Raw genomic sequence first — 19124 nt, forward strand, 5'->3', positions numbered from 1 at the left:
TTTCAAAAAATGAAAACTTTACAGAATAAGCGTAACAAAATGAAACAATTAAGAGAGGGACTAAATTGGCTATCAATAAGAGCCAAGTACTTTATTGACCAATCTTTCCAAAAAGTACCTTCCAGTAATAAAAAATAATAATAAAGTATAAAATAATAATATATATTAAAAAATTCAATCAATATAAAATAAAATTATCCCAGTTCCTTCGAAATTGATATTGCTACCGGAGCTATGGGGAAGTCGGAGATTTTTCAATATCATGCTAAGAAAGCTAGGATTTTTAAAAATTGGGTTTGTGGTATTACTTATTATGTATATAATTTAAATATATCAAATTATACCAGTAAAAAAAAAATACATCAGTATGAATCAAATATATACTCGCTATGTAAAAGAAGAAATCTATTAGAGAGACTTTTCCAAAGAGGAATAGAAGGAGTAGATTAAAACTACAATAAAAATAAAAAAGAGAAGAAAGGGATTGTAGAAACAAAAAAGAAAAGGGAAAAGTAAAATTGATGAGAGATACTTTGGGAAATATAAAATTAGAATAAGGATATTTTTATCTTAAAAAATTAATTTTTTACTTCTGTTTTTTTTGGAAGAAGCTAGAATTTGCTGAAAAATAAAAAAACTACTTCTTGCTACTGTTCAAAAGTATTTCTCTATCTTGGCCGGACAACTCAAATTACTAAAAGAAGTGCTTTTTTAATAAAAAAAAAGAAAGTTTTAATCTCATAGGTCAAAGAAGCTCTAAACCAATAGGGAAGATTTGAAAGGTTGTTGCTAGTCTCGAACAACAACACATTTTAACGATCGCCAAAGAGAAAAATCAATGACTTGAAATAAGAATACCTTTATTGCTGTTATGAAAATAATTATATTATGGATGTCCACTTATTACTTCGCTATAAATAATTTTCCTGAAGAAAATTATCTGTTTGGTACTCTATTGAAGTTTATCTACAAGCAGCTGATGCAGACAGGTTGCAAGCAACTCAATGAAATAATTTGCAACAGCTTCTTATTAAATAGGCAGGTTGCAAGCAGCTCATGCATACATCTTACAAACAACTCAAGAAAAGCCTCGCAGTTACTTCCTGAAAAGCCTCGCAGCTGCTTCCTGAAAAGCCTCGCGGCTACTTCCTTTCTTCTATAAATAGAGGAGTTTTCAGTTCATTATGTACATGAGTTTGAAGTTGAATAATATATCAATCTCTCTCTATACTTGTCTTCGATTTATTTACTTTATAATTTTTATTTTATAACACGTTATCAGCACTAGACTCTACCATTTGAGCACTTACTTCGAATTTAATTTCTATTTCAGTGTTCATCTCCGATGTAAGGAAACACTCTTATGTCCGTGGTTAGATCTTGTTCATTCCGAGCATCATAAGGCAGATTATATCCTTGAGATGTGTTCATCTCCGATGTAAAGAGACACTCTTATGTCCGTGGTTAGATCTTATTCATTCCGAGTATCATAAGGCATATTATATTATTGAGGTGGTTAGTTTTTCTTTTTGGCAGTAGTGATGTAGATATCACTTACATCTGGAGTGGCCAAATTTGCATAAATTAATTTAAGCTTTTTGCTTATATTTTAATATCTTTATCATCGCTTGCTTGGTTATATGTTACGTATACAGTACCTATTTTGGTATTTGTTTTCATCCTAATTATCTTAATAAAGGATTACAAAGTGGATAACATTGTTAGATCCACTTAAACTCCAGCAGAGTTTGTAAGAAATATACAACCACCAAAAGTGGTTATGTTTCGTATATCTCATCGTAACTAAATTTTGTTAACCACCAGAAGTGGTATATGCCTATGACCACCAGAAGTGATAATTTAGACTTTCTATGGTTACAATTAAAGATAAGCTAGAGAAATATTCTATACATTACATGCACGCCTCGATTTGTTCCTGAAGTAGTAAATATTTTAAAAGAGGTTGAAGCATCACAATTTGATGCGATTAATGCGCGTTCAGATAATTATGTTTGATTTCCTAAATGATGAGAATCTTTGATAAATATTAATCCATTCCCTGAAGTGAATGTGATAATATTAATAAAGTCATAAATATGAACGTGCTCTTGATGTAAATATATTACAATTCACCTCCAGAAAAGTTAATATGATTGAGAGAATATATACTCAATATTTCGTATTTTAAATTTGCTCTTGAAGTAGGAAAATATTATGAAGAGGTATTTTCTTGTGCTTAAACAATTACTTTATATTGTTCATTTGATTATCATTTTCTCTCATGACACCAGAAGTGTCTGAGCAATATTTGGTAGTACAAAATTTATCAAAAGCTCCTGAAGAGCTAACTATTTGTCTAGAAGACACATGACACAAGTAGTATCTGAATAATATTTGATTGTGGACAATAAATTGAAGGCTCCCGAAGAACTTATTTGTCATTATTGTGGTCAAAACATATGTTATGATAAACCCGGAGTTTACTAATACAAATGACAATCATACGGAGACTACAAATGATTGAAAGATTGAAAATCTTCATGTTTTCACAATCATAGAAGGTAAATATGTATGTGAGAAGTTACCCGCCTTATTCTTTAATTTGTACTACATCACGTAGCAGTCATAGTAAACCAAAATTTTTTACTGAGGCAAAAGTAGCTATAGTAAATCAGAAATTTACTGATACAAAAGTAGCCACAGTAAATCAGAAGTTTGTTGATATAAAAATTTATGCCATAGTAAACCAGAAGTTTACTAAAAGATAGCACATGCCATAATAAAGTGGAAGTTTTTATTTGCCATCTGGTTTAAATATGATGAGCTAATTGAGAATTTTGACAAGCATATATTGAAGAACTAGAAAATTCTTCAAGAATTCTCTTGTGTTGCTTGTTCTCATAATAATATGATTATACTAGCTAAAGTTGAGACTAAAACCCCTAATTCTGAAATATATAAAAGGTGAATAAAAGATAGCACATGCCATAATAAAGTAAAAAATTTTATTTGCCATATGGTTTAAATATGATGAGCTAATTGAGAATTTTGACAAGTATATATTGAAGAACTAGAAGATTCTTCAAGAATTCTCTTGTGTTGCTTGTTCTCATAATAATATGATTATACTAGCTAAAGTCGGGACTAAAACCCCTAGTTCAGAAATATATAAAAGGTGAATATGGGATCATACACCTATCATGTGAACCACTTATAGATGCATATATGAGATGGTTACACGCGCGATTATTGTCAACCTGCAGTTTGACATTTGAAATTGCTTTTCTCAATTAAGAGCATAATTTTCAGATTATGAAATCAAGAGGTTCATCTTGATAAAGCTGGTTTATATCCAAGCTGGTTTAGCATTGAATACCTCATATTAATGGCTAAACTATTGCTTATGAGAAACAAAACTTCATGTGTTGGTCTAAGATTTTCTAAATTGCATACAGCAGCACTTGTATGCATCACACCAACAAAATATGATAAGTCCTCCCCTCACAATTGGTTTAAGATCAGAAACCAAATATTTTTACTATCTAATAACTTTTGATGTGTGGTATATGATTAATTTCTCTACCACAATGCACAAAGATAGGTTTCCCAAAGAAAATTGGGGATATGTGTTAGTTTTTCTAACATTTGGGGGATGGAATAAACAGCTGAAAAATAGGCTATATGAATCGAATTATCATTAATATGATCCTCACTTAGAAGATAATTCAAGTCAAAATGCCAGAAGCATTTGGTGATCCAAAATTAAATATCATATTTCAGCTGCAAATGCTCCTATTAAAATTAAAGTCCCTGAAGGATAAAGTTTATTGCACGCATGAAGCGTAGTAAACCGATCGATTCCAAAGGTAACAATCCTTGAAAAATAATAGGAGAAAATGATCAAAATGAGGAGGAAATGAGCTCTAAAAGAGCCCACGACATAACATTTTATGAAACTCCAGAAGAAGTTCAGGTAACTGAAAATAAAAAAAGTGATGAGATCTCAACAAGTTATGTCTCTTAAGAACCGATGCAAAATGATCGTCGACGATATATCAATATAGTTCACAATATTGTATAAGATTGTGAGGATCAGACCTGTAGTCCAGACACCTGAAGATGTCATGCCATCTAAATGCAAGTCATAACCTATACGACTCATTTGATTAAGTCTATATGAAAATCCTTGAAAGATTTAAAATGCCTGAAGCATATATTTCAAAGTATGGTGAAATGTACTCAATCAGATTACAAAGATTTTTGTACGGTTTAAATCAATCTGGGTGCATGTGATATAATCGCCTCAATGCATATTTGCTGAAAGAAGATTACATAAATGATGTTATTTGTCCATGTATTTTTATAAAGAAAATGGCATCATAATTTGTTATACTTGTTGTTTATGTTGATGACATAAATCTTGTTGGAACTCCAGAAGAGCTCCAAAAGGCAATTGAATATCTTAAGAAAGAATTTGAGATGAAAGATCTTGGAAAAATAAAATTTTGTCTTGGTCTGCAAATTGAATATTTAGCAGACGAGATCTTTATCCATCAATCTGCTTATATAGAAAGGGTCTTTAAATGCTTTTACATGGACAAAGCGTACCCATTAAGTACACCAATGGGTGTTCGATCACTTGAAGTGAATAAGGATCCGTTCCGACCTCCAGAAGAGGATGAGGAATTACTTGGTCCTGAAATACTCTATCTCAATGCAATTGGTGCACTTATGTATCTTGCTAATGCTAACAAAGTTGGTGCAGATCGTATTGGTTATGCAGATGCAAGTTATTTATACGATCTCCATAAAGCTCGATCTCAAATCGTGTATGTGTTTATATGTGGAGGTACTGTCACATCATGGCGATTCACAAAGCAATCTATTGCTGCTACTTCTTCAAATCATGCTGAGATAATAGCTATTCATGAAGCAAGTATGGAATGCGTATGGTTGAGATCAATGATTCATTTTATTCAAGAAAAATGTGGTTTGGAATGTGATAAAAGATCCATAATTTTATACGAAGACAATCCTGCATGCATAGCCCAATTAAAGGGAGATAAAACGAAACACATTTCACCAAAATTATTCTACACACATAATTTTCAGAAGAATGGTGACATCGATGTGCAACAAATCCGTTCAAATGACAATCCAACAGATTTGTTCACTAAATCTTTGTCAACTTCAACTTTTGAGAAGATGGTATATAAGATTGGAATGCGGAGACTCAAATATTTGAAATAAGGTTTTCATCATGGGGAGTAAAATACGCGCTGTACTCTTTTTCCCTTACTAAGGTTTTTCCCATGGGGTTTTTCTTGTAAGATTTTTAATGAGGCAGCTAGAAATGCGTATTACTAAATATGTGTACTCTTTTTCCTTCACTAGGATTTTTTTCACTGGATTTTTCCTAGTAAGGTTTTAACGAGACACAATATCTTTTAATGAATATCCAAGTGGGAGTGTTATGAAAATAATTGTATTATGGATGTCCACTTATTACTCCGCTATAGATAATCTTCCTGAAGAAGATTATCCGTTTGGTACTCTATTGAAGTTTTTCTACAAGCAACTGATACAGGCAGGTTGCAAGCAACTTAATGAAATAATTTGCAGCAGCTTCTTATTAAACAGGCAGGTTGTAAGCAGCTCATGCAGACAGCTTACAAGCAGCTCAAGAAAAGCCTCGCAATTGCTTCCTTTCTTCTATAAATAAAGGAGTTTTCAGTTCATTATGTACATGAGTTTAAAGTTGAATAATATATCAATCTCTCTTTATACTTGTATTCGATTTATTTACTTTACAGTTTTTATTTTATAACAATTGTTTTATTCTGTACTTCTTTTTGACACCAACACTTTTGTAACCAAACTTGAGTTGAACATCTCAATCAATTGCCTAAGTACATTAATCTATCTATTATTTTTAAAAAAAAGTCAAGTTCTGAGATTTTGCCAAGTATTGCGTGAATAAAATATCATGTAGCAGCTTTAGGACAAATTAGTTAGTTTAGGTCAAATTAGTTTCTCCTTTTAAATTTTATTGAAAACAATTAAATAGGTATACATTTTTAAAGGAAACAGCAGTTTCTACTGCAATAGTTTTTCTAAAGAAACAGTAATTGGAAAGCTAATATAACGTCATTCCTTCGCTTTTGCCTTAAAAATATCAATCCTACAAATTCGGCGCTTCAATCCCATAATCTCTCACCACGATTTCAACTCCTCACCCATAAATTCTTCTACGCTGGATTCTCAGTAACATGATTTCACAGTTTTGTCAAATTAGATTTCTACTTATACAGTATATAGTTCTATTCTTTCTCTATGTAAAAATGGAAGAGAAAAAACTTAAACCATTTTTTCTATAGTTACTCATATCACTGTATTATTAACTTCAGTTCCATGCTCCTTCCAATTGTATCTCATGCACTTTGTCCAACTCTTTCCAATTGTTTCTCATGCACTTTGTCCAACAGTCAAATCAACATATACAGTCAGACCTAACATTCCTATATAATAATCAAGTTTCACTCGGTATCGATTTTTATGTTACGATATAATATATGTCTTCTATAACATTACTTCACTATAGCAACAGAAAAACATCAGAATAAATGAATCTGCTATAGAGAAGTTTGACGGCATATTTCTAAAACGCATAATTATTTGAGAACTATGGAGTGTTTGCACATGAGAATCAAGCTTTTCTCCTTCGCTGTGCTAAAAGATTAAGGGGTTAAAGTGAAATTTACTCTTTATTTTACGATCCTGAATTAATTTAAGCACTTAGGTTCATCACAGAAATTTTGAGCAAGTGAAGTCATTATAAAACATATGATCCGATTAAGCTTGATTAATCGACACCTTAACATTAAACCGTAATTTGCTCAGAAATGCAAAGACATCATTCATGCCTAGCAAATGTATCGTCAATCAAACTGCCATCGCCTATATTTTCATCTTCTTCTTCTTATATTTTTTCTGAATATTTTCATCTTCTAAAATTTTGAAAAATAAAAGAGAGGACAAGCATAAACTAAATTAATATCGAGAATAATTAGGTTCATCATAGATGGATTATGCTTTTCTACTCTACGATTATGGATTTTTAATTTTTACTTAGAAGAAGCTAGAATCTATAGCTTCTTCTGAAAAGCAGAAAATTGTTTCAGCTCAAAAGCACTTCTCTATGAGAGAATAAAAGTCATCGCCTACATAGCAAAAACAAGTATTTTTTCCCCTACCGATATATAGCCTATAGGAATAATAACTACTACTACATGTTATTTTGTTTATTTACACACCAAAGCGGTTGTCCATCTATATACGTGATAACCATTACTGAGGGCGGTATCGCGCAAGATTCCATTACTGAGGGCGGTATCGCGCAAGATTCCGGAGGGCTTTGGCTTGAAGCTTCTTGATTTCACATACTGTAACCCCACAAAATTCCAGGTACAGGGAGCGTAAATTCTTAAGAGGCTTTAGGTACTGCAAGCCGTCGTTCGTGATACTAGAATTTGAGATGTTTAACGAGACCAACGACGTCAATCCTGCACTTCCAAGCAAGATGTTAGCCAACGAAGTAGGAAAAACGATGATAAACTACGTTAAATCCAGCAGAAAAGAAAAACACCATGTTGTCTCTTGCTCTCTAGCTCAGTGTTTGCCGATAAAGCTACCTAATACACGTATATACCAGGTGACCTAGTCGAAATGCACAAAAACGAATCCAGACGCTACCAACAACAACAACAAGTGGGGTCTGAGGAGGATAGTGTGTACGCAGCCTTACCCCTGCCTTGTGCTGGTAGAGAAGCCATTTCCGATAGACCCTCGACTCCAAGCAAACAAGCAAATCACAACAATACAGAGAAGAAATGTAGTAGTGTAAAAGTCAGTCTAAGAAGCAGTAACAACAAGAAGGAAATAGAGCAACCAAAACACAAGTAATATCAGGTTGCGTTTTAAGACACCAACCAGAGTACTCTATTCCTTTCTTACGCCCTCCAATAGAGAGGGCACGTGTGGAGGCACCGACCACCGCTACATTCACTATTAATCTAATTTTTTAGAACACATTCATCATCGTGGTAGCATGGTACAACAGTATGTCAAGAGAAAGTTCGCATATTAAGAATTCTATCTTCTTTATTAATTACATATGAAGTGTTCAATTGCCATTGTTAGCTCCGAATAAATAATCCATAGCAGCAATTTTGACGAACATTTGAACTGATGGAAGTGTTCATGGACCGAACGAAATAGATATTCAAAAACTTACCTGATAGATATTCCAAGGCTGTATTTGTAAGCTTCAGGTTTTGTGACAAGTTTAGGAACATCAGAGAAGAAAGATCTTTTATGTTCTTGACGCCGGCATCCGTCAATCGCCCGCCACAAAGGTCAAGAGATTGGAGATTTTTCAAATCTGATGAGACATGCACACACTTGAGAATTTGGAAACGAAAGAAAATTTGCTGCGCCCGAATACAAATACAGTAGAGCTATCAAGATTGGTTTGCTTCACGCGTTAATAATATGAGTATGCTCATGTTATATAAACAGTACTCTCTCCGGTTCAATTAAGATGAGGTAGTTTGACTTGGAACAAAGTTTAAGAAATAAAAGAAGACTTTTGAAACATGTGGTCCTAAAAGCTTGCTATAAAAGCTTCTCATTAAGGGTAAAGTGGGTAAAATGAAAAGTTAAAAATTAAATTGTTCCCAAATATAGAAATGTGTCATTCTTTTTGGACAGACTAATAAGGAAAGTGTGTCATTTAAATTGAAACAGAGGGAGTACGTTTTTTCATCATATGAATATTCCTACTCTGTATTCAATACCTTTAACATACGCGTAAAAGAGAAGAATTTTTTTTACAGTACTTGGAATAAGTAGATGCTTTTAACTTACATGACAGATATTTTGCCCCGGAATCCGTGATCTGGGCACCAAAAAGATCCAGGTGAGTCAATCCAGTTAAACCTACTTTCATATGTCAGAAAAAGCTACATGTTAAAGCTTATAGCACACACCTGAAAAGAATGAGGCAAATTGCTTCTACATAGTATAGAGCGATCGATACTTCGACAGGGCGAGAGAAATCTCAAAAGCAAACTAATAAATGCACTAGAAGAAGAGACAAAATTAAACAATCAAACAACAACAACATAATCAGTATTATCCCACACCGTATAAACAATCAAACAAAAGAAAATATAACAATGAATCGAAGGAATAACACAAAAACGAATATGAATGATAAATGTAAGGCTTTATATTTTTGTCATTACTACGAGGCGTCACCATAACTAATCACAGCACTACATGTTGACTCTGTTTATGACGAAGATGTTTACAATTGGTAAGCCTACAAAGGATAGTCTATTGTGATAATTCGTAAGGCAACTGCATACTTGTCGGTCTGATGGCTTCTTAACATGTACATCTAAAGACGTCTCTTAAAATAACAGAACAAATAAAAACTGTTCTTTATGTCTAAGAAGTCGTTGTCGGAGCACATTCTGGTGCTTCAGTGCTCCACATACCGACGCCAATTATTATTCTCCTTCGCAGTTTCCAAAATATACATTAATCTTGGTATGACCTTCTATACTAGCAAATATATCTAATAAGTTCATCAAACACACACACACGCACACACGCGTCTCTAATAAGTAAGAACATAACGTCGTAAATATTATAATATTAAAAAAGCAAGGAAGGACAAAGTAACACAAACAGATAGACATGCACGAAGTCTATGCGAACAGGAAGAGGAAAAACCACCGGTTCAAAGATAGATTAATGAAGATGGACCAAACACCTTAAGATAATATCAGTGTGAGTAGATTTCTGGAAACTGCAGTTCAGATAAAGTAACTAGAAATTTTAAGGCTTACCGGTGAGAACTGCAAGGCCCGAGTCAGTAATCTGACGAGTATCAAGGTTAAGCGACCTAAGAGATGTCAATCCAGATAACATTTTCAAACTGTTGTCAGTTACTGATGTGAATGAGAGATTGAGATCTTCCAACTTTGTCAACCCTAAAACATATGAATCAAAAAATCAGTGTATCATAATTTGTAGTAATATCAAATCAGTGGCATCAAATTAAAGGCTTCATTGTTTTTCCAAGTCAAAAAGGTGAAGTGGTGTATATCAAAGCCATTAGCTAATGTGGTTCCAAAAGCTCTATAATATAGTAGAAAAGTTGTTTCTAAGTAGAGATAAACAGTCCGACCAGAGAGTTGAAGAATTCCATCGCTTCCAACTTCAGTATCAGACAGCTCCAAAGCTTTCAAGTTTGCGAGTCCTGAAAAAGACAGAGGCTTACACCTATAAGATAAAGAGAATTCTCTTCTCTCCGGGCCGAGGAACATAACAGAAAAGGAAATGGGCGACACTACAGCATAATGCTGCAAAGACAAGACGGGAGGGGAAATAAACTATGGTTACATATACCAGCTAAATGAGCAAGACCGTCATTGCTAATCCTACAAGAATCCAAGTAGAGGCCTTCCAATTTTGTCAGCCCTGCAATGTAGGTAAACACTAAATGAAATAAATAACCAGAAATTATTCAAGAAAGATTAAATGGATAGAAGTAACCGAACCACCTGAACCAAAAACTCAAAATTTTCACTCTGAGGGGTCAGGTAAAAAAATATCAATTCTCCCTATTCTGAAAGCATCTCAAAACTCCAAACAATGCAAGCATTCCATGAGGCAAATATACACTCTAAATATACCAGCAGTTCGTTTAAGCCGAAAACAATAAAATTCCAGCATGAGAAAATTAAGTAGAGAGGATGGTCATATTATTCCCACGTAAATTAAGCTTTGATGCTATACGGAAGAGTCAACACTCAACATGATCAGGTTGATAACAGCAAAACTTTCCGCGACATAGATATTCACTAAATGGTAGGCATATAACTGTTGCATGCCAACATCTAGCCGAAGCAGATTAGCGACTATCTTTTCCATTTTGCTGACTGTCAAGAAGGTGATGCTTTATATTTCAAAGGAAAAAAAGACTTTTGGTGAGAAAACTTATTCAGTAAACTGAAAGCTTTCAGAGTTTAATGTACACTAGAGTATGAAAGCAAAGAGGGAGAGACTAAAACAATTAGAAAGCAAAAGCTGAAATGCCATGTACCGTCAAAAGAAGGGAACCAAAGAAGAGATTACTGACCTTTTAAATGTTCCAAACATGTATCTGTGATATTGTTAAATCCCAGATTCAACTCTTTCAAATTGCTGAGCGCTGCAGATGTAAAACAATTGGCTAAAGGATGTGGAATGGTTTTGCTTTCGTTAGTTCTATATGGCAAATAACAAATTTCTTCCACTCACCAGAAAACTTCTCGCATCCAACATCTGTTAGATGGCATCTATTGAGATTTAGCGATTGCAGTGAAGTGAGAGCTGCATTATGATAGAAGGAACTATCAGAAACTAAAATAAGATGAAGGAAAAGATTCCAAAAATGAAAACTATAATTATCACCCTGACAAAGTATTTATAGACCATACTTAATGGTATAGCAGAAACTTCTATGAATGCAATCAATGACCAATCTACATACAGGAAAATTCTCTTGAATTAAACAATCTTACAACCAAATATCACCGTCGTTCATCACAGGGAATTGGTACTTACCAAAACATTTGGACCAAGGGATTTGAGCAAAACCTAAAATAAAAGGTCTAAATGGAGAGATAAAGAATGTTATCTTATAAAATCATTGGCTGGGGAATTCTTTGATTTGAAGTTCGATTAGGCGTTAAATATACAAAGTTAATCCATCGTTTCTGATAAAGTTGCTGCCATGTGACTAGGAGGTCACGGGTTCGAGCTGGGGAAACAACCTCTTGCAGAAATGCAGGGCAAGGCTGCATACAATAAACCCTTATGGTCCAGCCCTTCCCCGGACCCTGCGCATAGCGGGAGCTTAGTACACCGGGTTGCCCTTTTTTTTAGTCCATCTTTTCTGAGATTTTCCACCTTTACAGAGAATTGCTGTTCCGTGCCTATATGTCTACATACCTAGGGTCATCAAATTACTGTGTAAGGTAATAGACTAAGCTCTCCACTTTTTTATTGGATAAGCAACAAATTTCTCTATTTGTTCTGCCGATGATATCCAAGAGCTTAGTTTCAGCTGAGTGTGGTACTGAGTCACCAATAACTGTAGCAATCCCTTGGACGAAGTAAAACAACTACCTGTTTAGGAGTCGATTCCAGGCACACATTAAGTATTCTGGTCAGGTTCTGTTTTGTCCTAACCAAAGACTTTCACAATGTTCTCCTATAAGAAGGAATACAGCTGCAGATCCGGACCGTACATTTTAATAAACGGCTTTTAAATAATATATAAGCACTAGGAAAACCCCCTTCTTTTTTCTCTTCCATCTCTATTAAGTATCTTAATGCAATTATGACTCTTCTATATAGACAACTTTGTATCTGTCTTAATAGAAGATAAACACTAGTATATGTTTTGCTCATTAAACAAGTCCAAAAAAATGAGTTTATTTGATAAATCACTTGAATTCAAGCTTATTTTTCCACTATCCGGCTTGTTAACTTTATCTTCAATCAGTTTTCTGAGAAAATCTCCAATCCGCTCAATTCACTATCCTGCCTATTTATTCACCACTAAACTAGGCCTAAAAAGTGAGCACAGGAACAAGGACAATGAAAACAGACCTGTGAGGTAATCCAAACATAGAGCAGTAACATCAGACGCTTCCAAATTTAGCACGACGAGTTTGTTCAAATCTGTAAAACCAGTAGGAATGTAATAATATCAAAACCAGATTAGATCTTAATCACAGAAAAAAAAAAGACTACGAAAAGCAGCCAAAGAACTAGGTGGAAAATCCATGAAAGGGATTGCAAAGCCAGATTCCTTTCACAGTTCCAGTATTCATTACCTAAAAGAAGACCACAAAAATGGCACAAGCAGATCTATTATTTATCCAAATCAATTATGATTATGTGGTGATGAGGAATAAACGCCCTATATCGAGGTGCCTAGATCTCCTTTAGGTTGCCGTTTATGCTTATAACACTCAACCATCCCTTCGTTACTAACCTTAAAAAAAGAAAAAAGACAGATTTACTTCTATAAACATGCAAAGGGATCCGGTCAAATTAGAATAAAATCAGTACATCAATTTTAAAGAATCAAATTGTGATCGAATGTCTATGGTTGTGCCAATACTGCTACAGATCTCTAACTGCAACTGCTAATATAACATAGATAGCCACAAAATAAGGTGCAGTACTAGTTGGTCTTTACATACTTAGGCATTTGCAGTTTATCAGAGTCCAAAAGGCTAAAACTGCGCAATAAAAGAATTGATAAATAAAGATATCATCTAGCAAATGAAAACACATCTTCACATGTTTTAACACAAATATCCGGTGTAGTAAAACCGGCGCAACTAGAAAATGTGGAATAAGCTTGAAACTGTGGTTTTCATTGAAAACACAAGACAAGCATCATATTACCAACAAATACCATCATAGGACATTGCGAAAGCTTATAACAATACAAATGCAAGTGATACCTCTCAAATAAGACACTCCAACATTTGTTATGTTGTCACATGAAACCTGAAGTTCCTTCAAACTCCCAAGTCCTGAAGTACATTTGTGCGACAATAGGCAAAAAGTTAACTAGCAACTCTACGAAACAAACTCGGTAACATTTATGAAGTTTCAAAAGCACATTCATCACGAATACCTGCAAGAGACTTCAAGTCTGAATCTGTGATACACTTGCATCCTCTTATAGTGAGAGATTCAAGAATTGTTAAACCTGAAAGTTAAAGAAGACAACTGTTTTTGACATGATAAATACCAATATAAAAGCATAATAATTCAAAGAAGATGAGTACAGACACAAGTCATAAATTTTGGGGAAAAAAAATATCTTGACGTGGTGAAGACAATTTAAAAGCTTAAATGGTACCAAAAAAAAAGTAGGAACTTATAAATAATATGTCCTTTAAATAGGTTCACTAACCCTCTTACATGACCAATGACAGACTCTGTGTTCCACCAACTCCTCCTTTTAACAAGAAAAATCTACTACCTCCAGTTTTAAACAATTTACTCCAACTCACAATTATTCTCGCTACATTAATTTGAATTAATTGTTACCTCTCAGCATGTTTGAACTACATTTTAAGGACATAGTAAATTTTGTGATATATCCAAGTTTCTGATGGTACGTTCGAAACGATAATTGCATCAATACATTCATTGCCCATATCTTCGAGGTGCGAAATTAAAGCTGATTCAAGAAGAAAAGAGGACATAAGAGTAGATGATGCAACAAACAATTAACTACTCAAAGAGAGAGGACAATAAATGTGTTACAAAGCTTGATAAAGAAAAGGTAACTTTGCCCGCATTCTTGCTCAACTTGCAATTCCAATAAGCAGGAGATCAATGTTCTCCTATGCAATTCTTTCACACTTACCCCACCCATCTTTTTGTCTTTTCTTTTACGTTGCTAATTCTAATTCTTTAGAAGAGCACGGAATAATTGGTGGTATTCTCCTGATAAACGCCTCTCCTTCCACTCCAGAATTTCTGCATTGTAGACTCGGACCTTCGCATCGCAGGTACAATTCAATAATTGCGTCAACAAGTTGGAGTTAGATGCAGAAGGGGCAGCACACAACCAAGACGACGTGAACATTAAAGACGACATAATGTTTCCTCTACACAGAAATTATGGAAAACAACAAACCTTCAAGATGAATAAAACCTCCGTGAATAAGAGGACATCGCTCAAAATCCAACTTGACCAGTTTCGCTAAGCCGGATAAACTTTTCATTGCTTCAGCAGTAAGCCCAAAGCATTTTCTAAAACCCAAATATTTCAAATTTGAAAAACCTGAAAGCAAAAACATAATGGATCGTGATCACCAAAAATTCTAGCACACAGAATGGCGGAGGACAGAGATATAGACCCACTTAGGCAGACAAATAACACTTGAAAGAAAATACAGAATTCCATTATAAATCTTTCCACATTCATGCTGACTTCGGCAAGCTATAACAGACACAAACACAACAATACTAGATACAGAAGGAACAAAATCATTTTTATTCCCTTCATAAGAGACAATACTTCTATGTCAAATTAGCTGCAATATATAGATTAATATGTGATATATCATCAGATATCAAGCAATAAATACCAGTGATGTGCTTTATGCCACCGTCGGAAATTTTGTCACAGCAATCCAAACCTAAAGCTTGGAGGTTTGAGCAATTCCTTAGGAGGCTTAAACCAATATCTGTAACCTCAGTACAAGAGATATATGCGGACAGTAACAATGATCCTTGTGAAGATATGACATCCATCCAATTATCTTTTACTTGTGTACATTCTCCCATGCACATATCCTGTCAACAAAAAGAAAACCATCGAACGAAAATAAGCATTAAACGATCCTAGACTAAAACAACAATTTAACATTTCAAGCTTTCAGTACAAGCAAGGACTTTACACGCAGAGCGCAATCTCTGAAAGCCTCAATACAGTTGTCGGAAAGACTACATGAGTCCACCAGATGATTAAAAATCAACTGGCTTACGTCACTCGGGAGTATTGAAAATGAATGGTATTTGTCAATGTCCTGTTAGTACGAACAACATAAGATTTCCTCAACAAACACAAGTACTCAACCATAACATCCCTCAAAGGGAGAAGTAACAGAGAATGAATAAATCACCTCACATGTTTTATGAATGCACAATTCCATGAGGGACGGACAACTGCGTCGTCGAAATTGACAACACCCTGAAGGAAGAAAAGGGGAGGACTCTAGCCATTTTGAGCTCCCAAATTTGAAGTATCTACTAGAGAAACCTCTTCTAGTTGTGTTCTCATCAGCGTAATGGTCACTTTTACATGAACAAACACTCCCCATAATCAAGGAATTCCCTTGAGAAGTGACACTCACTATCATTAAGTTTTTCCTAAAGATGGCACTATGACCGCCTCACAGCACCGACACCGGGTTCATCTGAATCCGGTATTTTCGATGCAGTATATAAATTTATGTGTAAAATTCACTACAAATAGTAAGTATGAACCCACAATTATAAAAATATAATAGGTTCAATGTTAAAAATCTTAAAGTTTGAATCGGTAAAGTTTTAAATTTTGGATCCGCCTGTGACTGACTCGGCTAAGCAAAGAGTAATCCCATATGTCTGGTAGCAATTTTGCATAAGCATTCAAGAGCAGTCCTGGAAAACATATGGACATAAAACATCAAAATTCCACATATTGATACTTTAATATAGGGATAAAATTAACATTGTGTGGAATGCTATTGAAAAAACAAAACTATTAATATAAATTGGCATGCCAATAAGGCAGAAAGAGTTCAATCATTTCAAGACAATGAAAAATGAAACAGGTGCAACAGAAAATCTAGGGAGAAAACCAAAGAGAAAATGAATAATAACTCAAGAGAAGAGTACATGTACATCAATATTTATAGGTAACTAAAGGCAATAAAATAAGTAAAATATATCATTAATATAGATCCTAAACTTAGAAAGAAAGTAAATATCTTATAAATATTCCTAGACTAAAATGAAAATAGATATTTCTACCATTAATATTGATTCCAAAATTCTAAATTAGAAGGAATATGTAATTATTATGAAATATCTCTATTTTAACAGTTATCAACTTAAAAGAGAACTTCAAAAACACAACCAAAACTAATGCACTAACCATATATAAAAAGAAGAGGTACAAATTAATCATTCCCTTTAGATTAATTAATAGTACTATGCAACAAGAACATGTAAAAAATATTCTTCCCTTTCTTCTCCTCAATTATTTGCACAAGTTTTCAAGATTTTATGGACTTTCTCAGTGACACTTTTCCTAAAAAATACACTATGTAGATACTAACAAGAAAACAACCTTAAAACTCCACAAAATATGTTTTTCCTTTGTTTTTACTACTAAAAGGGCAGCATGATGCACAAAAGTATCTTGCATTCACGCGCAGGGTCCGGGGAAGAATTGCACCTTTAGCTAGGGTGTGATCAGAGGCGGAAGCAGAATTTGAAAGTCGGGTGCACTTTTGGATTCAACCAAAATTAATTTTGTATATATAGAGGGTGCCAACTATTAATATATCACTACGTATACATAGGTCCGCCTCTAAGTGTGATATAGAGGCCTATATACCCTAATGCAAGTATTAGTAGTTGCTTCCAAATCAGTGAGTTGTTTGTTTCTACTACTCAAGAACACAAAATACATGTAAAGTTTGAATCATGAGCACAATAAATGAAGGGGAGGAAAAAGAAACTTAAAGAAACATCATAATATCAAAAATGAAAGACAAAAACATAAATGCATGCAAAGAGAAACAAAATACACACTAAAAACAGTTGCATTAGCAAATTTTCAGTGTGTATTTTCAACTAAATTTCCATACCTCAAAAGAGCAAAATTTAAGTACTCCAAAAATAAGATAGAGCAAATTTCATATGATTTTGAGAGAGGATATATACAAAGATGAGAATTTTATGGGAACAATGAGAGTAAAAAGAGGCAGAAAGGAGCCAAAGAAGGTGGCAAGAATAGGGGAACTGTGTGAGTATGTGCCACTTGTCCATATTTTTGTTTGGATGTGTGGCATTTTGATGAGTCATTTATATGACTTTGATTGATTTTTTAATACTAAGAAGATAAGAAACAACCTTTTTTTTATTTTTTGTGTGATCAAAGAGTGATGTCATGTCGTTATTCCTAGTACTGTGTTGTTTTTGCCTTTTTCATTTTCATATAAAATTGTTATCGTGGTATCGTATGATTTGTCATCCTATCATTGTAACATATCGTTCTTTTTTATATATAAACACTTTAAAGTACTTTTATACATTGGTAATATTTAAGATTTGGTATCTTGTAAGCTGGCTTATTTTGTAGGTTACTAACTTCGGTCTAGAAATAGATTATTTTTACCAATAGCTTTTTTAATCAGAGTTTGTCGCTTCAAATCTGTCTAGCGTTTATATCTCATGTGTGATTGTCAGCTATTACAAGTTACCAGATTATCTAGTGCGTTCCAAAACGTAACGGCTGCAGAATTCCCTGGTAAATTTTTCCAAAAATGTACTAATATATCGTAAGTAAATTAAATTAAAATAAGAATATGTATTAATTAAATTATGATTTAATGGTAAGAGCACTAGTGAAGGCATATGATGCATACACTAAATGATGTAAATATCAGCGAATAAAGTTTGAGTCACATGTAATATTGTGTGAATAAAGTTAAACTTCTATGTTCAAAGAAATTGTTTTTAAAAGGGGAAAAGAGTAGATAATACATTTTAAATTAAATTTTACAGAAAAGATCACAACTCTACTTGACATCACTTAGATGCAAGAATTATATTTAATCAAAAGTTATCATCTTTGTTGGAGTATATCTTTTTGGCTTATAGTTTTGTGGACCCACCTTATCTCAAAGAATTTTTGAAAAGATTGAACTCTTTTATTATTATTCAGTAGAAAAAGGAGGGCGCCATAGGATTTGTAACAGGGGTAAATTAAGTAGATGATTGAGATCAGTAACAGAATAAAGATTATTATCATTAAGTAACTTAATTAGTAATGGATTTGGATTCTACTTCATCATCTCTTTTGAATAAGGTTCTTGACTTTGGATATAAGTAATTGTACAACGTAAGAATTTAAGCGCACCCGATATTTATATAAATGATAATTATTTATTATGATTAAGTAATAAATTGAGATAAGAATATGCATTAATAATTCTTTATGTTTTAGTAATGACAATGTATGTGAATTATATATCATGTATTCATTGAATTGATGTAAATATTCTGTACGAATCAAAAGATATTTTTCATTTTCCATATCTAAATATTGACTACTGTGAATAACGAATTATGCTTATGCATCTTTTTGGCATATATGATGCTTATAAAAAAAAAATGATGCTTATAAAAAAAAAGTCATTAATTGACAATTGAGATTAAGTTCACACTCAGATACGGTTATTTGGGTGGTGTTTAAATGGATT

At 33.6% G+C, this 19124-nt stretch overlaps 1 protein-coding gene across 2 annotated transcripts; it reads right to left on the bottom strand.

Moving 5' to 3' along the window:
- Positions 1-7272: 7272 nt before the first annotated feature.
- On the bottom strand, positions 7273-17682 carry LOC104113023 (uncharacterized). 2 transcript variants are annotated; one of them, XM_009623095.4, is made up of 16 exons: positions 17508-17682; positions 15774-16293; positions 15549-15677; positions 15237-15444; positions 14783-14929; positions 13769-13843; positions 13593-13664; positions 12727-12798; positions 11371-11442; positions 11210-11281; positions 10477-10548; positions 10256-10327; positions 9915-10058; positions 8926-9000; positions 8294-8440; positions 7273-7562 (listed from the first exon to the last, which is right to left on the bottom strand). In XM_009623095.4, the coding sequence occupies exons 2-16, from the start codon at positions 16008-16010 to the stop codon at positions 7378-7380; spliced, it is 1779 nt and encodes a 592-aa protein (XP_009621390.1). In that variant the 5' UTR covers positions 16011-16293; positions 17508-17682; the 3' UTR covers positions 7273-7377. The 2 variants fall into 2 exon arrangements, with proteins under 2 accessions (XP_009621390.1, XP_009621391.1); XM_009623096.4 differs by having other exon boundaries at positions 8926-8997; positions 17508-17680.
- Positions 17683-19124: the final 1442 nt, after the last annotated feature.

The sequence above is a fragment of the Nicotiana tomentosiformis genome, chromosome 11, assembly GCF_000390325.3.
Source record: "Nicotiana tomentosiformis chromosome 11, ASM39032v3, whole genome shotgun sequence".
Classification (NCBI taxonomy): domain Eukaryota; kingdom Viridiplantae; phylum Streptophyta; class Magnoliopsida; order Solanales; family Solanaceae; genus Nicotiana; species Nicotiana tomentosiformis.